The sequence below is a fragment of the Prunus dulcis genome, chromosome 5 (genome assembly GCF_902201215.1).
Source record: "Prunus dulcis chromosome 5, ALMONDv2, whole genome shotgun sequence".
Classification (NCBI taxonomy): Eukaryota; Viridiplantae; Streptophyta; class Magnoliopsida; order Rosales; family Rosaceae; genus Prunus; species Prunus dulcis.
Window position 1 is genome coordinate 16,155,504 of NC_047654.1, and position 21,409 is coordinate 16,176,912.

Below are 21,409 nucleotides of genomic sequence, written 5' to 3' on the forward strand. Positions count from 1 at the left end.
ACCTCTACCTCCCCTCTCTCTAGTTGGGCTGACCCATCTGATGGACCCGAGTTGGGTCCTGACCCACTAGATTGGGCAAATAGAATACCTTTCATTAACGTTAATTTCGCAATTATGGAAAGTTTGTAGGTAGATCTGCACTTGGATTACTGTACCAACCATCCTATCAAAAAAAACACACACACACACACACTCAGATATTCCCTTACCAATCATTGAGGTGGGGGGAGGGAGTTACAGGAAAATCAAGAGCAAAGGAAGCCGCAGCTAGATCTGAGAAAGAAAGCAAAACCAGTTATATACAGCGGTAATTTTCATTTCAGTTTTCCTTTGAATTTTTTATCGTGTGTTCTTCTCCATTTTGATTCTTTTGTCCCCTTTCAAGTTTTCGTTTATGTATAATTTTAAGACTGCTTATGATGTTTAGCCCTCTGCTTGCTTCCCGAGAAAATGCAACGAATGAATATGATTTTATACTCTTAAGTGTGTCTTTCGTTGCATAACTTATGTGAACTTACTAGATTTTTGTGAACAAGTTTTCGTTTGTTAAGTTGTTTTTATACACGTTTATTCATGTATGTATTATGTACGTCGACCTGCATTTACTTTGCACAAAATATGTTAAATTTGACATTTTTAATTACTTGTTCTCTCAATATCGTTTGTTCAAACAGTTGGGTGGTTGTCTTTCTGTTAATTGAACAGAAATGTTGAATGTAATGTCAATATTTTTTCAATTTCTTTAAGGTGGTTGGAGCCTTTGTGATTCATATGAAGGATATTTCTTTATGATGATTATTTTTTATTTGCTGGACATAGATTTTCATGGAAGGATTGGTGGGTGTTTCACGAGTCACCCCAGTTCGTACTCATTTGAGGCAAAAGCACCTTCCTTTTGTTCCTACGTCTTCACTGAAATTTACGAAAAGTTCGTATAGAAATAGAACTAGAGTTGGAATGAACCAACATCCCAAATCACCCAACCCAATTGCTGCTTCAATTCAACCATTAGAAGCCTCCGCATTGAGCCGCTTTGACAACACGCAACCATCCAAAGGTAATGTGATTGATTGAACCTGGGAACTTGTATTTGCGTCTTTGGTAAAATTGGTTTGAGGAAACTTTTGATTCATTGGAGCTGAAAACTTAGCTTTGCAACATAAATTTATAATTTGTGGTAGAAAGTGTGGCACTATTTGTTGCGTCACTGAAATTTTGTATGGAATTTATTTTCAAAGACTGGAGAGCAGTTGCCTTACCTAGGCATAAGAGTATGAGCTTATGGATTAGCTTTGAAATTAAAAATAAAAAGCTGAATAAAGTATAGTTCGAGACTTTCAGAACCATATGACCTTGTGTGATGGTTGTTTATTTTAATGTATAGAGGTTCTCGATTTATGGAGAAATGCTGATGCGGTGTGCTTCGATGTGGATAGCACTGTTTGCCTGGATGAGGGCATTGATGAACTTGCAGAATATTGTGGAGCTGGAAAGGCTGTTGCAGAATGGACGGCTAGGTTAAATTTATTACTGGAATTGCTTTCATCTGTTTCGTACTGTGGAATTTTCAACTCTCACTTTAGTTCTCATCCTTGCCAGGGCAATGAGTGGTTCAGTACCTTTTGAGGAGGCTTTGGCTGCTAGACTATCTTTGTTCAATCCTTCCCTATCTCAAGTTCAAGATTTTCTCAAAGAGAGGCCCGTAAGGTAGGAGGGCTCCTTTAGATTGTCTTGAGTGTATGCTGGCTTCCTTAATTATCTATGGTTTATGTTGCCTTCTTGTTTGCTTAATTTGGAGCTTGCCTTTGGTCTTGATAAAATCATTGTGTTTTTCTTATAGAATTTGAATACACAAGTTGTGTCTACTTAAGATGAAAATATTGCCATTATTAGCAAAAGATGCATACGAGACATTTACTTGACAGCATAAAACATAATGACTTCCCAATGGTTATTTGTACTTACCTCAAGAAATATTGTTGAAAGGGTAGAAATGAAATGATTTAGGTCTGCTTATTATTTGCACTTCTGGCAATTTGATGACCAAAAAATTTCTGATCTGGTTGTTGTGTACAATTCTGTGTAGGCTTTCACCTGGCATAGATGAGTTAGTCAAGAAGCTGAAGGCTAATAACACTGATGTTTATCTGGTCTCTGGGGGCTTCCGTCAAATGATCAAAGTATGCTGCTGAATAATTCAATGAGTGCCTTTGTTCTATTGCTACTTTTTTTTCTCTCACTTATCATTTGTCAGTTGAAGATGCAGAATACATTGAAAATTAATATCCTCCTTTTATATTGTAAATTGTTAACTGAGTAACTTGTTCTGAAGCCTGCAGCATCGATTCTTGGGATACCGCCTGAAAACGTCTTTGCAAATCAACTGCTATTTGGAACATCTGGAGAGTTTCTGGGTTTTGACAAAAATGAGCCCACTTCAAGGAGTGGTGGGAAAGCCACTGCAGTGCAACAAATAAGGAAGGTTGGTCTATGGCCGTGTGTTCAATGTTTTAGTTTCCAAGTATGTTTGCTTGAAAAGCTGATTAAAGTGGTTTTCCAGGCTCATAATTACAAGGAATTAATCATGATTGGGGATGGTGCGACTGATCTTGAGGTAATCAATCACTGAAACTTCCAAACTGCTATCCTGCAACAAGATTTGTTTGTGTTTTCTGTGTCTCACTTACTCGCATATAGCCATGAATATAAAACTAAGTGATAACCATGCTCGACAAGCCTTGAAACATTAAGACTTCTTCATCAAGTGTCTCCGTGCGTTTCTCTCATATATAAGCATTATCAATGAAATAATATTTTGTTTAAGCTGACTCGTGAAATTCTCCATCCAATATCATTTGTCTCGATATCCAGGCACGCCAACCGGGAGGTGCTGACTTGTTCATTTGCTATGCTGGTGTTCAACTTCGAGAGGCTGTAGCGGCAAAGGCCAATTGGCTTGTTTTTAATTTCGAAGACTTGATAAGCTCCTTGGACTAATAGCATGTACTCTTTTGTGCCCTATTCATTCTTTATCGTGTACTATTGTTCCTCCATTGCGCTGCCTGCACTGCTGCGTTAGTATAGTTATACCCTTCCGATTTGTACAAGGTAACATTTTCCTGTGTAAAAATCACAGGAAGATGAATAAGGAGTGTGCATTGGGTGTTTCGTTGTAGGATGCTGTCTGTGTACTTGAATGGGAAAATATATTTTGTGGGATACTAGTTACAAAGTTTATATAAATGATTGGACCATTTACCCTGAAGTCCTGTACAATAAATACATCTGTGATATCAGGGAGAAGAAAACTCAAGTCTTACATTGATGGAAAGTGTTGATGTTGAGGTTGACCCCTGTGTGCAAGCATCTCTAAACATCAACACTTTCCTTGCAAAGAAGAAACAAGAGTTTCCTTTTACCTAATTTCTTATTCAATCATTCGTTGGCATTGGGTTGTGTTTGTGGTAGTTAAAATGTCTATCAATCAAAAGAGTTGGTGGTTGGCCAACTTATTGAATTGGTGATCTAGTCCCCCACTTATCCATTTAAGCACTAGAAACTTGCGAAAAAAGAAAAGCAAACGAACAGACAACTCCAATATCAATAGCATCTTAGAATTTTTTTTTTTTTGGGTGAACAAAAGTTTAGGGGAGGGAGCCTATCCCATCCCAGGGTCAGAGTATACTGAGGCTTCTTTGAGGACTTACAAAAGAGGTCTTAGCCTATTTTTGAGGTTTTACATATTACCCACCAAAAGAGATTATCGATTGTGAAACTTGAACCTAGACATGAATAGCAAAGAGAACGATCCTTCCTAACTCAACCAACTCTCATTAGCATATCATCTTAGATTTTGGTTTTGCCTAATATGTGCCCTGCAAAGTATGAAATAAATGGGGCTTACAATTAAACAGGGGACATTGACAAATATCAATATAATAATTCAAAGTGCACTTTTTGGTTGCTCTGTGAAGCACTGGTAAGTGTGGTGTTAATGATCATAAGGGGTCCATCCATGTGGATTGCTTGGTCTGAATTTGAGTCTGAGGCCAAGCTAATCAAAGTTAGGAGCAAGCAAGTCTTCCTTTTGTGTCCTGTCCTTTCCTTTTCACATCATCTATGCCCATTTCCTCTTGTTTGGGCTACACTTTACATAACATTGTGACCCCTCCCCTTACCCATTTATTTTCTTCAATTTATACTTTAAAACAGTGATTGAGTTCAAAAGGTCCCTCCAAAAGTGACAATCTTTTTCAACTGCCATGTTAGCGTTAAAAAGCTTTTCCAACTTTCATCTTGACTTATGGATGAACAAGGTGGTTGGTATTTTATTTCATTTTTCTTGTATGCTTTCTCTTTCTTTCTTTTTTTGTTGGTTTTGTAAAGGGCGATTATATCTAAGACACGTCATAGAAAAGTCGACCAAGTTCTTTCAAAGAATGCCTAATTTGAAAAGCTTATTTATGAGTGAAGTGATTAGGATCTACCCAAATGTCCAACCGGGGGAAAGAAAAAAAAACTATTTACAGCTTATAAAAAATTATTTTTCTTTTAAAATATAGAATTTAAATTAAAATGAAATATATATATATCTTTCTTTTTTTGGTCATAATTTTAAAAAAAAAATAAAGAAGACGATAGTAATATTTATCGGGTAGAATTTTATTATTTTATGCGTCCTTAGAAAATAAAAAGAAAAAGACAAAAGTGAATTAATTCTGTTTTAAAAAAGGAAAGGAAAATACCTCGTTTATCAGATGTAAGAATTTGTGAGGTGTATCCCTCTGTAGATAACAGAGCAACGGGTGTTATTCCTCCGAGGAATCCAGTTCTTCAAGATTCACCAAAAATCGTCTTCGAAAGTTGGGTTTCTCTTAGATTTGCTTCCCAAACTCACAGGTTCTTATAAATTAAGCTTTTTTTTTTTTTTTTTTTGGTCTTGCTTCTCCGTCGCCAAGAAGGGGAAGAGCTCTGAGCTATTTTCACCTTCTTGCCAATGCGGTAGTCATTCAAATGGGTTTTCTGAGCCAAGAGGCTGCTTTCAAATTCGTAATAGCTTAGATTTTTTATATCCAGGCAGGCATCCCTGGGCTTTTGTTGCGGTTGTGGCTTCTTGGAGGAGTTTTCCGAGGAAATGGGGTTTGTTCTTTGATAGTGTATGTAGGTTGCTATCAATAAGTGGGCAGATTTTAGATTTTCGGCATTCCTTGGAAAATATGGTTCTTGTCTCTGATATGCTGTTGTTCTTGTAGCTCTTGGTTGATTATCTTTTGTGAGTTTGAGAAATTTGTCTCTGCAATTGTTTATTGCTGCAGAAGTTGAGGCTTATTCAGTATTTTGGGCTTGCATATTGATGCCTTTAACTGTTTTGTTCTGCTCCAGAAGTAGTAATTTACCATCGTCCAGATTTGGATTCTGAGAATTGATAGAGGAAATTCTGTCTTGTTGAGTTGGGCAGCTGTTTTACTTTCTACAAAGCTGGCTTTTAGTAATGTATTTTCATAATCAATTGCGCCAAACTGTGAAGATTTTTTATTCTTAGATTCAAACTTCTTTCCCCTCACATTTGGCTTCATGGAATTTTTTGGTTTTGGGTTGTTGATATCGAGAACTGAAAGAAAGATAAAATTTTGCTTTGTGGAATCCTTTTAGTGTGTGTTTTTCAGTGGAAGGGACAGCAGATATGGACTTGTGGGTGGTTGCAGCAGCTGCAGGCGCTGGATATTTGACTAAGTATTGGCAGAATATTTCTAGGAATGGGGATAAGGATAGCTTGTTACAGTTTTCTTCTGGGGATGCAAATCTTGACAAATCTGAGTCCCCAAGCCATCCCTTCCAGAGACTCGCACGGAGAAAGAAAGTGGGTGATGCCGTTTCTACAGATAGAAAAAAGGTTTCAGATAATAACCCGTTAGAAAGTGCTTGTGGGACAGAAGTGGCTTCTACTAGTGGGTATGATGGTGAAAAACTGGGAGGCTTTGTAAATTACAAGGACTGCAATGTACTTTCTCTATCAAATATGTTACCAGTATACTCAGGAAATGACAATAAGGATGGGGATGGAACTTGGCTAAGTAATGATATTGATGACAGTACTAGTGTAATGTTGCCTAAATCTTCAAATGGAGAAAGGGGTTCTTCTCATGTTCCTCTGAGGAACAGAAGCTCTATTAGAGCTGAACATTCATACAGGCATATTGTTAAGCCGGTCAGTTCCTTAGAAAGTTGCCTTATGGCTCAATTATATAAAGAGCGTGCTGAAATGGAAGAGTATGCACTTACCCTTCCATCATCATCCACTCCAAGTATTAGGCCATTGTTTGTGACTGATGGAAGCCGAATCATCAGCAGAGGTAGTGGTGATCATTTCAGTGCTCATATTGGAATTCAGGAAAATAAGCTGCTTAAGGAAGCCTATTTAGAAACAAATGAAAATGTCTGCGGGTTTCCTCCACCACCGAAACTGGGTTATTTGGATCTCTCCAAGATGATGAAAACTAAGACAGGAAAGGGACGGAATGGAAGATTGGGCAGTTCCAGTAAAATGGTCAATGGGAAACACTTCCATTCTGAAGGTGTTAGTCTTTTCATATTCTAGTGGTATCTTTATTTTTTGTGTAATTCTCAGTAATATTCAGATGGTTGTAGACTAGAATTCCACTTCATAAGAGTAACCTATGTCTTTGTTTTAGAGGCTGTTCAAGTCTGTCTCTTTGCTTAAAAGTTTTTGTGTTCTGTCCTTGCCATGGAATTTTCTCTCTGTTAGGAAATATATTAAAAGCAAGGGAAAATCAATTATGTCTACCGTTATACAGGAGAAAGGATATTATCCAGCGTTATTAGGTTGCTAAGCAAGGGAAAGTCATTTGTTTATATGATTATGCTCTATTAAGTCACTCAGTTCAAGAGACTAATAACAGGTCCTAAGTGCGTATCCAACTAGAACCAATTGTGAAGCTACTATTTGTGTTGGCCATCCAGTAATTAAATTGCTACTCGTGAGTGTGTGGTATTTTTCTAATTTGTCACAGTTCATGTCCTAATACTTTTGCCTTCATCAGGTTCACCAGGAGGACCGGTTCTACTCTGTCTTGGGATTTCTATTGGCATAATATCTTCTTTTATAACAAATAAACGAGAAGTTGACAAGTTGAAAGATCTATTGAAGCAGACTGAGAACTTGGTTCAGGATCTGGAGGAAGAACTTGAGATGAAAGATTCAGTAACAGTGAAGGAGCTAGCTAAGGAGAATTATGAATCACATGATACTTGTGACCATTCATTTTTTGACAGGGCACCAAATTCGTTTTCTCCTGAACAGAATATGGACAAATATGATGGTAGCGATTCATATGACCGGAAAGCAGAAGAGTTTTCAGAGTCAATGAGTAAAATAGAGGCAGAGCTTGAAGCTGAACTTGAGAGGTTGGGGCTAAATGTGAATACTTCTACTACAGAGAGAAGATTGATTGATCTTGCCGAGGTCAGTGTATGCATAATTTGTATTCTTATGTTTAAGCAGCACATCTTTATATTATAGTTTTACATTGAATCTATATGTTCATTCGGTTTGAGTACTTCACTGTATTAAATATACATTTGGCCTTTTCCTATTACTCAAATGGTTTTCTGTACTGAGCTTCATGGGTGGAATCATCCAAATAATTACTTCAAACTAAGTGAAAAGAAAAAACAGCAATTTTATTAATTCTGCTTACAAGGCTTCAAAAATATTCATTCCGTTTTACTTATGCTAGTATTTTAATACCATGGACCTTGCTAGTCTATAAAACTTACCAAATGCTAAGAATTAAGATTTTTGATTGTAACGTTTGATTGTTTAGGTATTTATATTAAACATTAATGAGGCTTTCTCTTTCTTTTTCTTTGTCAGTTCTAGTATCATGTCTTTCTAGGCAATGAATTTTAATCTCATAGGACCCGGCCATTACTTATTTTCTTTAATTCAAATGAACTATTTTGGCTAATGTGGTGATCTCATCAAATTCTTGTTAAGTGCTAACAGAGATGAAAATTTGTCCAGCTTGACCCAGACTTAATCGCAGATTTTGCTCAAGGTGAGTTGAGAGCTGACATCGTTGGTGGTTTAGCTGTTGCCCAACCCAAGTCAAATGAAGAGGCAAGCAGCGCCTCTACAGCTCATCACTGTGCAAACTATGCAGTTTCTCCTAGAGAGCTTAGCTTGCGTCTGCATGAAGTTATCCAATCAAGACTAGAAGAACGTGTCCAGGAGCTTGAGGCAGCTCTAGAGAACAGCCAAAGGAAGGTCAAAATCGTGGAATTGAAGCACGAGGATTGTGGAAGTGGGTTCTCAGAAAGTCGTATGCATTCCACAATCCAAGAAAGTACAAATTCTGAAGAAAAATGCAAAACTGTGGCGGAGCCTCTGGTCATGAATTTATCAGGAGAAGCTTTAGATGCGTACAATGAGGCTTACGAAGAGTTGATGAAGATCAGTGAGTCAGAAGAGGAGGATTTGCCTTGTCAAGTTTTTGAAACATTCAGGGCTCAAAACCCCTGTCAAACTCAAAGTGATGAGGTAAATGGTTCCATAGGACATTTTGCTTCCAGTAAAGAGGAAACCTTAGCAGAGGATATCTTTTCCTTCGAGAGCGAAGTAAGAATGTTGGATGAGGAGCACATTTCCAGGGTTCAGAGTTCAAATAACACATCTGTAACTGGGGAAGAGCATAGTGATTCTGATGCAGAGATGGAGAAACAATTGATAATGCAGATTGTGGAGAAGACCAAGAAAGGTTCTCCTGTAGTCCTGAATGCGCAAAGGTGGTTGTTCCAATCAATGGATGAGACTGAGCGTTAAAATGAAACAGAAATCAAATTTTGCAGTGTATAGATCCATACAAAGTATAGAAGAGGTTAGGTATTCATTCTATAGCTAAGCTTATCTGTCATTCGTTCTAACGATGTTTACTGATTCTTTTTTCAAGGCTTTGTTTATCCGATCATCAGAAACTTGCTCAAATATTTTCAACTCACTTTCCTTGTTTCTCTTCTGTCCAAGGAATCATAAGATTTACAGCCCTGTGTTTACAACTTTCAGTTCTAGAGGAAAACTTTTGGTAGTACCGATTTTGATTTAATGAATGGCATCCACAAATGGGAAATTAAAATAAATCAAAGATTATGCCCCCCTCTCGCTGCACAATTGACGACTTTGCTCTCTTTTGTTGAACATTGGACATATTTTGCTTTTTTCTTCAACATTTGAACAATTTCTTAATAGATTTGATAAGAGGTCCTTTTGTTCATCATTCATTTCAAGAATCTGAATATGAAACCGCAGCTTTCACAATATTTATCATGCATTTCAACAATTTCCTCCTATTATTGCACTTCAATTTAAGTTTCTATGTCATTTTAAAAGAAAAATAAGGGAGACCATGAATCACAATTATTTCCACAATCCAGGTCCTTAGTTGACAAAGCACACTAAAAGGTGCATGAAATTCACAGAAAAATCCGACAAACGAAATTAATAGTTCAGGAAGACAGGGAGGGGGAACATTCAGCTGTAACAAAAAGACAATCTTCTAGTATCTCTGCGGAGAAGCAAACTAAATTGCTCCTCATATCTAAATATTATCAAGCCCTCTTGAGAAAGTTGCCGTCGTTATCGTCATCCCTATCATTTCCTTCCAATGGATCATCCAAGCTGAAACCACCTTTGTTCTCTCCCAATTGAGCTCCACCACTGCCAAAGTTGTTGTCAGCACCGCCAACAAAGTCATCAGCACCACCAACAACGCCAGCACCACCAAAATTGCTGCTATTGCCAAAAGCACCTCCAGTGCTAGCAGTTTCAAAAGTGTTTCCACTTGGATAATTACCACCACTGCTGTAGCCACCTCCACTTCCACCATATCCGCCACCAGTGTTCCCACCACCATAACCACCACCGCCATAACTACCGCCACCGCCATAACCACCGCCGCTGCCACCGTAACCACCACCGCCGCCATAACCTCCACCACCTCCGTTGTAGCCGCCATCACCAAAGTTAGGGCGAGGCCTATCGGTAGCATAATTCACCCTTACTCGGCGGCCATGAAGCTCCTAGAGGATTTCCAGACAAATGTTTTAACATAAGACGAATGTTTTAACAATTATAAAAGTATATGAAGAAACAACTAAAAAAAGGAAGAAAAAATTTTCATAAAAATAACTACCTGCCCATCCAAGGCCTGGATGGCACTGGATGCCTCCTCGCTACTGGTGAAAGTGATGAACCCAAATCCTCTAGATCTACCAGTTTCACGGTCACTGATGATTCTTGCTACAAGAAGTCAATGAGCACCAAATTATTGCAGAAGTTCAAACTCCATTAAAACAAATAGCTACTGCAAAGTGTATGGATAATTTTAAATGCATTATTTTCAACATTATGCATTTATAATACCAGGTACAGTCCCAGAAGTCTAATTTTGTCTAGAATTCACAAAACAACACTATTAAGACGACGGCATACCATCAATAACTTCACCATATTTTGCAAAAGCTTCCCTCAGACTCTGCTCATCTGTCTGGTACGAAATACCTGCATTACAAAAACTGAGACCATCTTAGCACAAAATCGCCACACGCGGGGGGAATCATATTTGAGACACTTGAGGAATTCTGACAACACCTCCAATAAAGAGTTTTGAACTCGCCATGCTTGACATGCATCTTACTGCTTGATGGATGGACAGTTTGAAAGGAGATAATTCAGATCTGATCTGCTTGTTTGCAGTCTGTCTGAGTATATTCCCAATTTTACTTAAGAAAGCCATTGCAATAACCTAAAACAAAGCACAAGCAAACAAGTTCAATGAACAGATATTTATCATAATAAGAGTGGATACAGTAATCAATTCTTTTGGTTGAAGACTACACATGTTATAGTCATGTCAACAGAAATGTCGAATTAAGTCTGTGTATAAGAACCCTTAATCTAAAATTGTGTTAAAAGTACACACAGGATGCTAATACTTTACTAATAAATAACAAGAGAGCCATTTATAAGCTACCCAAAACAATGATTATAAAAATCATTCGCATGCTCTGTCATCTACAACTACTGAAACAAAACAAACCAATAAGAATGTGACTCAGTCATATAGTTAAACAATATTCATTTGATAAGCACATATTGCACTTCCTTGCTCCGAAAAGGTTCAAAACTCAGAAATCAAAACTTCATTTTTCACAGAACTCAGAAAGATGCAGGGAAAAAAAAAAACATTTTGAAGAGTTTCTACAAAACCAAACGGAAAATCTCAAATAACAACTTTGTTTTTTCACCCCATGTTCGACAAATCAATAGAGAACGTTGCCCAAATATCCACCACAAAAGCCAGCAATCAAAATCTCATCTTTAACAGAGCCCTATAAACAATAATCACACGCACACATATATACATATCTATATGGATCATAGACCAAATACCCACAATGTAAAATCACTTCAAAACAAAGAAAGAAAAATCCGCAGCGAATAGCAACAACAAATTAAACAAAGAACATAAAAGTATCACAAGCACAATAAAAACAATCATAAGCGATGAGTGAGAAGCCTCGTCAAACCGTACCTTGTCCGCTTCGCTCTCTGTCACTCTGCGTTCAAGGACCGACTAAAACCCTAAGGTTTTGATTCGAATAGGGTTTATGTATCAAAAATGGGACTCGGGGTCTGTTATATGGAGGACTCTAGAAAATCTGATCCGTCAAATTAGGGGTCAAATTTACAGCCGTTGGATAAGAGCCGTGACGATGAGGGTCGTATATGTTAGTTGCGCGGTACTGCGTGTACGTGGGACGTTAAGATTGGGTTGTTTTAGAGTTTTTATGACAGCCAGAGAATCCCCCCCTTTAAAGAACCTCAAAAATATCTGCCTGATCCTCATCCTATGCCTACGTATAAATATTCATTTTGCATTTTCAATTCTAACCACCAATTAGCGGGCCGAAGCCCAAACTAACCAGAACTTACAAGAAATGTGATACAATCAAGCCCAAGGCAAATGTAAACCCAACAAGTAAAGCCCATTGACCAACAAGGCAAATGTGATGCAATCTAGTTATTTAGGAAATTTCCAGTTTACAATTATGATTTTTAAAATTAAGATTTTATTTGGATAATTGATCTACAGAAAACACTGACAAACTATACCACATTTTGTAACTTTAGATTAAGTAGCTTATAGAAAATTTATAAAAACAACTTCTATTAGTCGTACAAAAAATCCTTTTTGATCTTCTTATTTTAAGAAAGATAATCGAGTCAGTTAATGAAGTATAATTCAATAAAAAATAATTTTAATTTGTAAATTAATAATTTCAGATTCGTACTTTCATAATACCTTAGTAGACTTAGTAAGTATTATGTGAGAAACTCATAATTGTAGTTAGACTGTTGCTTGTAATTGTATTTGGCATGTAGGCGAGCCAATTAGTTCCTAGTTAAATAAGAAAAAGGGAAATTCACTATTATACCCAATATGGGGGCCCAAATTATAAAAATACCCTATATAAAATGGACTTTAGAAACACACCCAAAGCCCATTTACAACATAACAAAAAAGCTTTTAACTTCTTATAAATTACAAAACTGCCATCAATTTCTTAAAACAAGCCCAATCCCAAAATCTCATAAAAATACCCAAAGCACTCAATAGGGCATCAAAGTAATTTAATAATTAATATTAAATTCAATAAGGCTAGCTATCATTTTTTGGGTTTTTTTTGGGTTTGTTTATAGGAATTCAATTGTGTAGGGTTTATTTATAATATTAGTGCTAGAAATGGGTATATCACTAAATATTTCTAAGAGGAATACTATTTCCTATTATTTTAAAAATAAAAAGTAAAACACAAAGTCAGATAGATGAGAGGTTAAAATTCTCCCTCATCGCCATCGACTGGTCAAGCAGTCAAAGAACCAAAACCTGCGAAAAGTTTCTAAGCTGAACCCTCAAAGTGCCGGACAAATCTCAAAATACCCATCAATCGGAGCACCCCCAAGAACCGAAATTGATCCAATTTTCGAATACCCAATGGCCCAAAATCCAAGACCCACAACCATTCTTGAATCTCTAGGCGAAGAACTTATCAGAATCATCACACCAGTATCAATCTGTATGTTGTTAGTGGTCATTTTGGTGACAATCTTAAACGCGGACTCATCTTCATCAGAAACAGTGACCTCCATAGCCACCATTGCTTACACTGAGGCCACCTCAGACTCTTCGTGGGACAAATTCGTAGGTGCCGTTTTGAACTCCCTTGTGTTTGTTGCTGTTGTCACTGTTGTCACGTTCGTTTTGGTCCTTCTTTTCTATCTCAGATGCACTGAGTTCTTGAAAATCTACATGGGTTTCTCTTCTTTTGTTGTGTTGGGGTTTATGGGCGGTGAAATTGCCTTGTTTCTGATTCAAGACTTCAATGTTCCCATTGATTCTATCACATTTCTTCTGGTTTTGTTCAATTTTACTGTTGTTGGTGTCTTGGCTGTGTTCATGTCAAAAATGGCAATTCTTGTCACACAAGCATATTTGGTTGTTATTGGAATGCTGGTTGCTTATTGGTTTACATTATTGCCTGAATGGACTACTTGGGTGCTTTTGGTTGCCATGGCCTTGTATGATCTTGCTGCGGTTTTGTTGCCTGTTGGGCCATTAAGGCTCTTGGTAGAGCTTGCAATATCTAGGGATGAAGAGATTCCTGCTTTGGTTTATGAGGCTAGGCCAGTAAATTCTCATGATTCCAGTGGTGGCGTGCGTCAGAGAAGAGTTTGGAGAGACAGGAGAAATGAGGATTCGAATAATGGGCCTCATTCCAATGAGAATATCAATTCTGTTTTGGCGGATAATGTAAATTCTAGGTCAAACTCTAATGTGAATGCCAATGACACTTCACATTCAAATTCAAATCCTGGTGAGTTTGGCAGTGGCCATAATGATTCGAGTTTGGTTAGAGCCGAAGAGGGGCGAATTCGGGATAGGGATCAAGAGCTTTCTGCGCCATTACTAGACCGGATAACAAATGTTGAGCAGCGTGGGCAGGAAGATGCTGTGGCAAGTGAAAGTTTGGTGCTGGAGGGTATTGGATTGGGGTCCTCTGGTTCAATCAAGCTGGGATTGGGAGACTTCATCTTCTACAGCGTTTTGGTTGGGAGGGCAGCAATGTATGATTTTATGACAGTGTATGCATGTTATCTTGCCATTATAGGTGGTCTGGGAATTACTTTGATGCTGCTGGCTTTGTATCAAAAAGCTTTGCCAGCTCTTCCTGTGTCAATAATGCTCGGCGTAGTGTTTTATATATTGACCCGGCTCTTGCTTGAAGTTTTTGTTGTACAATGTTCTTTGAACCTCATCATGTTCTAGACAGAAAAATTATGTTGTACAAGTTTGACGGGCAGCTACACAACACATGTAAAACATCAGAGTATACTGTATGAAACTGATGATTGATTGCTGCAACTTGTATTTTTCTGTGAATTTGTTGCATATACAGAACCAGTAAGAGATTTGCTATAACAGTTCAAAACAATAGCAAGATCTGTTCTTATTTCTGTTCATAGTGAATCGACTTTTTTGTTTCCGCCAAGGGAAATTCACAAAAAGAAAAAAAAAACTTAATTAAGCAGCTAAGATTGAAGGTAAAGCACAGCAGTTGTAGTTTCAGTGGTTTATTCTGTCAATATATGATTCATGGGGTAAGCAAGCATTATATGACTACAATTCAGTAACATGGGAAGGCATGTAAAGCCAATTGATATTACTACAGAAGGAGAAAAATGCTGCTGACAAACAACAATATATTACAGCCTAAATTTGCTTCTGAAAATCTGACAGAAGGCATACAAACAATTACATTTACATCTACTAAATTCCTGACAAAATAAAGGGAAAAACATTGGAAAGGGAGACTTGAAACACTACAACCTGAAACCTATAAAGTAAACTACCAAAGCTTCACCTTCTGCGTATAAACGCATGGTGCAACGATCTTGGTGACCCTTCAAAGAGATGGAAAATATATTTCTCCAGATCATCCACAGTGTACTTAACGTCTTTATCACTAATATTGCCAGAGATTCTCCCAACAAAAGTCCGATATGCTTGGATTACATTCTGTGCAGTTGAAATTTGTAGACCTTCCCGAAGCTCAAAATCCGGGATGGACCACCCTGTCTGGCTCTTGTACACCTCCTCAAATGCAATGCTGAAAGCCCTGCATCTTTCTCTAAAATTTGCCTTTGAGAAAGAATGTGACTGCTGATTATCATCTCTTAGCAGAGAGAGGACTGAACTCCAAGTAGCTCTCTCATAACTTGTTGCATGCCGCTGGACTTTAGCAATATGCTCTCTTATCCACTCATCTCCAAAGAAAAACATGAGCTTTGAGCTCTTTACCTTTTGGACCATGTAGTGGATGTTGTTCATCAAGAATACATGTTGTAAAGCGGCATCCTTGTATAGTTTGGATCTGCTATCAAGACTGGATTTTAGAGTAGATGTGATTGACAGAAGGTGGTGAGCTGTTGGATAAAAAGTGGAAGAGAATAAATCTTCTATGCCCTGCCTGTCCTCCAGCTCAAGGGCTGGATTTGAATCTTCTATGCATTGATCTTTGATAAGAAAATTAAGTGTTCTGCCGTATTCAGTTAGGGTCTTGATGTAGTTCATGACATATCTGGTGAGAGGATGAATGCCACCTCCGGAGAATGGATTTGATGATGTGTTAGATGTTGCAATGGCATTCCCAAATTCCAAAAATGTTGTCTTTGCTAAATTGCCTAAGCTCTTCATAAGCTCGTGGAATTCGATCCTTATGAAAGAACCAGTCTCTTCCATGAACAAAGCATCTATATCCAGGAGAAGATCGGCAAGAACCTCAAACATGTCAAGCAAGGAAAATAACTTCTCTGGCCGACGGGATCCCATGGCTATGGCTTCACCGAAATTCAAGAGGCATGCCATTGTGGCCTTTGAGATGTCAAGAAAGGAAAATGAACTGACAGATCCAAATTCCGCCAAGATCTGCTCACAGAGCCATTTCTCGCTAGCAAGATAGACCCGAATGATGATCTTCATAATCCAGCTCCATTTCTTGATCTCCAAGTTCAAGCTTGTCCACTCCATTTTCAGCACGTCTTCAATGCTGAATATCTGCACACCAAGGACAACCAAGTACTCGTCCAAGGCATATTTCCTTGTGTTGATAAAAGAGTGGCAAAATTCATAGCCATAATTTGAAGCAAACATAGCTTTTGCAATGGACTTGAGATGGGGAATTGCCAAAGGCTGCACCAAATCTACAACATAATAGTCATCTGATTCATTGGTATACCTGTTTCTCTGGGATGCTTCCTCAATAGATTCTTCGTCAACTGAAACAAAGGACTCGTCATACACAATATCTGCTCCAGACAAACGAAAAGACATGTATTCAGGCTCAGGGTATTGCTTGTAACGAACAAGAATGTGGATGAGCTCTTCCTCTAGCCTTGACATTGCCAGCTGCAGAACACTATCCGCTCGGTAGAAAAGTTCCTTGTGCTTCCCATTTTCATCCACAGACAAGCTTGTAAAGTTTTGTATCAGTGTTTGGATTTCATCAATGGATTTGAGATAATTGGAAGCTTCCACAGGGCCAGAGTCCCATATCATTATTTGATTATTTGACTCCCAACTGAAAACCTTTTCCTCAGCACTTTTGAGCCGCTTCTCAAACTCAGAAAACTCTTCTGTCTTGCTTTCAGTGATTGCAGCAATGGCAGACAAGTGAGATTCAAGGTCTGAGAGGGTTTTTCTCAAGTCATCAGTTAGGAAACTACTTGACCTAAGTGCCTGCATTATGTGCCGAGCTGCAGCAATAAGATGTTGTTCTCCTTCATGGGTTGGGGTGGAAGATGATTTGTAATCCCCCATGCGGATGGAAAAGCCAAAAGAAAGAAGCAAGTAACCAACTAAACAGAAGCCTCAATGTATAAACTTAAAACTCCCCCAAAAATTTGTACTGCAATTTAGTGACTCAAAAAGGGAAGCTAATGATTAATTACACACTGGAATTCAGAACAAAAACAAAAAATCTGTGAACTCACAGTAGAACTGATAAGGGACATGATATCTGCAAAAACTGTTCTTTCTCTTGGATCCTCAGTGAAAACAGGTACAAAAACTGAAATCCCAGATAAGTAATTTTCCAAAAAACACACAGAGAACTAGAAAAAAAATAAAAAAGCTTAAAAACTACGCGTTTTGTTTGATGAAAGAAATAGTCCAAGAATGGGAGAGATAGAGAAAATTATTTTTTGAAGGAAAAGTGGAAAGCTCCAGGGGAAAATGATGGTGGACAAATCAAATTGTAGAAAGCTTCAGGGGAGATGGACGTGAAACTTGGTGGGGTTGGCCAAGGCGTTCAAATTTTCATGGTAGCTTCCTTAATTAACTTTCTTTACATGCAATCTCTTCCACTATATTATATTGTTGGCATTGCAATGACCATTGACTTTTCTAGTATGACAATTGTTGGTTTACTTTGTATTTATGTGTGTGTATATATATGTGCAATTAAATCCTAATTATTAGCATCTACATATTTATCAAATATTGAATTACTGGGAGCAAACATGAAAAAAAAAAGCTTTGAATTACAGACAAGAGATCTTAGGTTCGAATCCCCATGACATCTTAGTTTTTTTTGTGTGTGAGAAACTCATCTTTTCTGTAGTTTACTATCGTTTGTACTCAAAATTAAAAAAGAAAAAAGGGTAGAGCTAGAAACTTGGACTGCTAAAGTCTTCTTTTACGAGTTGATGTATTCAAAGTCCAATGCCTGCTTGTCAACCGGGGTGTGATATTTTGGCCATTAACAACCTCACTGTTAGTACATTGGCTAGCTGTTTTGTGTGCGTGATTAAGAAAAAGATCGCTTGTTAAGACTTACCAAGAAACTAAATAAAATTAATTAACTACTAGTAGTAGGTTCAAAGTAGGGTGAGCCTAAGGGTTTGATTTCCATTCCACCACCTGTGGCCCGCTTAGCAAATTTGAAAACCCTCTCAATCTCGAGAGTCAAAGCAACGTTCTTGGAATTTTGCTGAACATCAAACAGATTGACTCCTTTGGTTTTTTTTTTAATTTAAAAAAATAGTTTTTTGGTCAATTGACTCCTTTGGTAAGTTCGTGAAAATTTCATAAACTTCTTGAGATTCTTGATCATAACTATTGTTTCCACTGTTCATACAAGAACCTACCTCCTTTTCTTACTTTCCAAGTAAGGATAAAAATACAAGTAGTGAAAACCAAACGTGGGTTAATGATTGGTTAGAATTATATTATGGATGTAAAACCAATTGGGCCATAATTCCCAACCAGACAAAGAAAAAGTTTGAGTTGGGCCAACTTCGTTGGATTACGTGATGATTTCGAATTGGGTGGAGTGTAACGATAAATGCTCTTAATTAATTTGATTATTAAAAAATCAGAATTCGATATTTGAATGTCATATTTTCCAGCTGAAAAAAACTAAAATATGACGACTTGGTTAAATAAAATAAAACCACTGTTTTAATTGATAAAGTAAAGTTTATTATGTAATAAGAAAATATTATCGGGAATATTATTAAGGTAAATACCGAATAAATGACAAAAAAAGCAAAGACAGCCTTGGATTTTAGAAATTAGTTAAGACGAGGAGGCGCGATATGGCACGAGTTGGTTATTATATGGAAATAGAGAGAGAGAGAAAGGAAGCAACGCCTAAGTCTATGCAAGGCCCTTTAATCCTCCCCAGGTTTCTCTCTCTCCTCACTGTCATTTTCATTTTCGTTTTTGCGCATTTCATTTTGGGGTTTTCTTGGATTTTCAGTCTTACCCCCATTACTCCATAGGTTGACGTCAAATGCAAAACCGAGACTGCTGATTTTCAGGGCCGGGAGATTGGCAGTCTCTCTCTCTCTCTCTCTCTCTCTCTCTCTCTCTCTCTCTCTCTCTTCAAGGCGGACGTTAATTCATTGGCATTGGTTTTGCATGTAAGTTTTGTTTTCATACAAGTTGTTACTTTTTTTAAAATTTTCAATGGGGTTTTTGTTTTTAATCTCAAATTCTTGTTCTTGCAATGTATATATTCAATGTATATAACGTTTGAAATGTAATGTTTCTCCTTCTCTTTCCAATGTTTTCATAGATTATGTTTGAAATACAATGTTTTTGGATTAATTTTTTCCCCTTAATTTCAAGTAAGGATATAAGTTCAGCATGCAGTTTGAATATGAATGCATTCTGATTTGTGTTATCAATCAAATGAATGCATTTAAGTTTATAATTCTCTAGTTTACCTGTTAATCTGTCAAATTTCCTGTTTCCCTCAATTTGGGTGGCAAACATTATGAAGAAGCTCTCTCGGGATCCATAGTTCCATATAGAATTCAATCCTGCAAATGTGCTTGGATTGGTGAGCTTATGATTGTTTTGTTATTTCATTTTACAGAAATCCCATGGTTTTGGACGGGTGGAGCCATAATTACAACAATTTTTAGTTATGGCATCTGCAGATGAGGGAAAAAGGTTAAGCCCCCCCTCCTCCTCCCCACTGTCAACATCTTCAGACTTTGTCCATGCAGCAGCCACAGAATCCCCTGCTGAAAGCACAACCGGCCAGAGAAAACAGGACGAGGAGGACAATGCCATAAGAATTTTGGAGCTGGGCGGAATCAGTAGCAATAATGTTATGAGGACAAGCTCTGCTACAACTCTTGGTGAAGTTGATCAGTTGAATGCTTTGAGGACAGATTCTGCTACCACTCTAGGTGAAGCTAACGCTTCTAGCTCCAGAGGAGAAAATTTTAGTCACTCTCTATCTGATTGTTCTGAAACCACCGACTTTGGATTGGGCACAAATGCAACCAGTATGTCCCAAGAAGGTTCCACTGGGCATACAAAACTTGTGGACTCTCAGGAAGGTTCAGATTATGCTGATGAGGATTTTCTAGGAGCCTCAATGCCGAGGAACGAGCAACCTGGTGATGGATTAGAAGCACCACCTTCTCAGCCAGCGGTTGATGATCTAGCATCAGCAACAACAGAATCTCCTCCTACGCAGGTGATGGAGCGACCCGGTGACCCTTCTTCATATAGGATCCCTGACTATGTGTTTGCTAGGAACAAATCCACAGCCCCATTGGAGTGGAGCACTGCATCCAATGAATCCTTGTTCAGCATTCAGATGGGGAATATGAGTTTCACCAAAGACCAGTTTCCTTGGTTGGGCAAATCTGGTGAGCTGGGTTTGCCTGGTGAAGTGAGCATGCCTATGCCTAGTGGTAGCAACCTCAGTAATATTGATTTCTCAAGCAACCAGCCTCCATCTAAGCAGTCTGCTGCTGAGAATTCCCAGGAAAGTGGCAATTTGGAGGAGGAAGTTGAACCAAGCCCAAGAGTAACTGAAGCAAAATCTGCAGCAACCATGAGAGAGGTTATAAGGGAAAATGCAGAAAATCATGAGAAAGCAAATGACTCTGTTGCTGAGGGAAACTATCATTCAGCTTGCCTCTCTCATGCTTCAGATGGAAGCACAAGATCTTTTGCATTTCCAATGTAAGTTGCTTAACAATAATCTACATCCTCAAAATATATAGAAGTAAATTAATCATTTAAAGAATAAGAAAAAACAAATGCAAGAAATATATATTTGTGCACCTTGGCATGTTGAGCAAACAGCTGAATCTCTCTTTGATGCATGAAGATTGGCAGGGGAGGGAGACGTAAGCTGTTCACTGAGGGGAGATGCAATGAAACAAAGGCAACATTCGCCGTCAAAACCAAAGTCGAAAAGAGAATCGCGGCCACAAACACCTAAAGAAAGTCCAAATGGATCATCACCTCAGACCCCAAAACCAACCCCAAATGGAGGAAAGTGCAGATGGGGGCTGTCCTGCTTCTCTTGTTGCCCATCATGCTGTTCTTGAGAGACGTTGTCCAGGGTAGTGGTACGGTTAAAACTTCAACCCTTCCAAAAAGTTCTGAACAATATTGCAACAAAAGAACAACAACAAAAGGAAAAAAACAATTGTAGTTTAGTGGTCTCTCTCTTCTTGTTGTACATTAATTACACATGGATATTCAGACATCTCTGGTTTTCTCATTGGAGTTGTATTTGAGGTTAAACATGTTTTTTTTTAGCATTAATAGATAATTAAACGAATCATTTAGGTATTTCCTATGTCTCTTAGGGAATGTAAATACTTGATCCACGATAATGCAAGACTTCACTCCATGTCAGTGTTACCATGTTCCCCTTTTCATGTTTTTTTAATTTTATTTATGATTTTATGAAACATATATATTAGTGAAAAAAAAAAAGGGAAATGCTTGATTTATTA

The 21,409-nt window shown here is 37.9% G+C and overlaps 6 protein-coding genes across 8 annotated transcripts; 4 read left to right on the forward strand and 2 right to left on the reverse strand.

Annotated features, from left to right (window-relative positions):
* Window positions 1-15: 15 nt before the first annotated feature.
* LOC117628469 (phosphoserine phosphatase, chloroplastic) lies at window positions 16-3,265 on the forward strand. Its single transcript, XM_034360936.1, has 8 exons — window positions 16-307; window positions 820-1,057; window positions 1,385-1,517; window positions 1,600-1,707; window positions 2,087-2,180; window positions 2,333-2,482; window positions 2,561-2,614; window positions 2,872-3,265. The coding sequence occupies exons 2-8, from the start codon at window positions 826-828 to the stop codon at window positions 2,995-2,997; spliced, it is 897 nt and encodes a 298-aa protein (XP_034216827.1). The 5' UTR covers window positions 16-307; window positions 820-825; the 3' UTR covers window positions 2,998-3,265.
* Window positions 3,266-4,740: 1,475 nt separating this feature from the next.
* On the forward strand, window positions 4,741-9,060 carry LOC117628462. 2 transcript variants are annotated; one of them, XM_034360925.1, is made up of 4 exons: window positions 4,741-4,899; window positions 5,077-6,575; window positions 7,062-7,483; window positions 8,045-9,060. In XM_034360925.1, the coding sequence occupies exons 2-4, from the start codon at window positions 5,684-5,686 to the stop codon at window positions 8,840-8,842; spliced, it is 2,112 nt and encodes a 703-aa protein (XP_034216816.1). In that variant the 5' UTR covers window positions 4,741-4,899; window positions 5,077-5,683; the 3' UTR covers window positions 8,843-9,060. The 2 variants fall into 2 exon arrangements, with proteins under 2 accessions (XP_034216816.1, XP_034216815.1); XM_034360924.1 differs by having other exon boundaries at window positions 4,741-6,575.
* Window positions 9,061-9,375: 315 nt separating this feature from the next.
* On the reverse strand, window positions 9,376-11,711 carry LOC117628468 (glycine-rich RNA-binding protein blt801-like). Its single transcript, XM_034360935.1, has 5 exons — window positions 11,610-11,711; window positions 10,667-10,820; window positions 10,508-10,576; window positions 10,209-10,315; window positions 9,376-10,095 (listed from the first exon to the last, which is right to left on the reverse strand). The coding sequence occupies exons 2-5, from the start codon at window positions 10,809-10,811 to the stop codon at window positions 9,625-9,627; spliced, it is 792 nt and encodes a 263-aa protein (XP_034216826.1). The 5' UTR covers window positions 10,812-10,820; window positions 11,610-11,711; the 3' UTR covers window positions 9,376-9,624.
* A 1,152-nt stretch (window positions 11,712-12,863) lies between these two features.
* On the forward strand, window positions 12,864-14,593 carry LOC117628465 (presenilin-like protein At2g29900). The gene has a single exon (XM_034360931.1). The coding sequence runs from the start codon at window positions 13,074-13,076 to the stop codon at window positions 14,403-14,405; it is 1,332 nt and encodes a 443-aa protein (XP_034216822.1). The 5' UTR covers window positions 12,864-13,073; the 3' UTR covers window positions 14,406-14,593.
* A 374-nt stretch (window positions 14,594-14,967) lies between these two features.
* Window positions 14,968-16,955, reverse strand: LOC117629131 (exocyst complex component EXO70E2). The gene has a single exon (XM_034361638.1). It carries the CDS (start codon window positions 16,953-16,955, stop codon window positions 14,997-14,999), a length of 1,959 nt encoding a protein of 652 aa, XP_034217529.1. The 3' UTR covers window positions 14,968-14,996.
* A 1,841-nt stretch (window positions 16,956-18,796) lies between these two features.
* On the forward strand, window positions 18,797-21,317 carry LOC117628466. 2 transcript variants are annotated; one of them, XM_034360933.1, is made up of 4 exons: window positions 18,797-18,822; window positions 18,920-19,060; window positions 19,519-20,624; window positions 20,773-21,317. In XM_034360933.1, the coding sequence occupies exons 3-4, from the start codon at window positions 19,570-19,572 to the stop codon at window positions 20,993-20,995; spliced, it is 1,278 nt and encodes a 425-aa protein (XP_034216824.1). In that variant the 5' UTR covers window positions 18,797-18,822; window positions 18,920-19,060; window positions 19,519-19,569; the 3' UTR covers window positions 20,996-21,317. The 2 variants fall into 2 exon arrangements, with proteins under 2 accessions (XP_034216824.1, XP_034216823.1); XM_034360932.1 differs by lacking the exon at window positions 18,797-18,822 and having other exon boundaries at window positions 18,848-19,060.
* The last annotated feature ends 92 nt before the right edge of the window (window positions 21,318-21,409 follow it).

What these genes read in the sequence shown, in the direction of transcription:
- LOC117629131 (XM_034361638.1), bottom strand. Translation starts at nt 16,955, where the DNA reads ATGGGGGATTACAAATCATCTTCCACCCCAACCCATGAAGGAGAACAA.
- LOC117628465 (XM_034360931.1), top strand. Translation starts at nt 13,074, where the DNA reads ATGGCCCAAAATCCAAGACCCACAACCATTCTTGAATCTCTAGGCGAA.
- LOC117628468 (XM_034360935.1), bottom strand. Translation starts at nt 10,811, where the DNA reads ATGGCTTTCTTAAGTAAAATTGGGAATATACTCAGACAGACTGCAAAC. An exon ending in ATATGGTGAAGTTATTGATG is followed by an intron (nt 10,316 to 10,507) that starts GTATGCCGTCGT and finishes GACTTCTTGTAG; the next exon opens with CAAGAATCATCAGTGACCGT. An exon ending in TCCAGGCCTTGGATGGGCAG is followed by an intron (nt 10,096 to 10,208) that starts GTAGTTATTTTT and finishes GAAATCCTCTAG; the next exon opens with GAGCTTCATGGCCGCCGAGT.
- LOC117628462 (XM_034360924.1), top strand. Translation starts at nt 5,684, where the DNA reads ATGGACTTGTGGGTGGTTGCAGCAGCTGCAGGCGCTGGATATTTGACT. An exon ending in GAAACACTTCCATTCTGAAG is followed by an intron (nt 6,576 to 7,061) that starts GTGTTAGTCTTT and finishes TGCCTTCATCAG; the next exon opens with GTTCACCAGGAGGACCGGTT. An exon ending in GATTGATTGATCTTGCCGAG is followed by an intron (nt 7,484 to 8,044) that starts GTCAGTGTATGC and finishes AAATTTGTCCAG; the next exon opens with CTTGACCCAGACTTAATCGC.
- LOC117628466 (XM_034360933.1), top strand. Translation starts at nt 19,570, where the DNA reads ATGGCATCTGCAGATGAGGGAAAAAGGTTAAGCCCCCCCTCCTCCTCC. An exon ending in AGATCTTTTGCATTTCCAAT is followed by an intron (nt 20,625 to 20,772) that starts GTAAGTTGCTTA and finishes TGATGCATGAAG; the next exon opens with ATTGGCAGGGGAGGGAGACG.
- LOC117628469 (XM_034360936.1), top strand. Translation starts at nt 826, where the DNA reads ATGGAAGGATTGGTGGGTGTTTCACGAGTCACCCCAGTTCGTACTCAT. An exon ending in GCTTCCGTCAAATGATCAAA is followed by an intron (nt 2,181 to 2,332) that starts GTATGCTGCTGA and finishes CTTGTTCTGAAG; the next exon opens with CCTGCAGCATCGATTCTTGG. An exon ending in ATGGTGCGACTGATCTTGAG is followed by an intron (nt 2,615 to 2,871) that starts GTAATCAATCAC and finishes CTCGATATCCAG; the next exon opens with GCACGCCAACCGGGAGGTGC.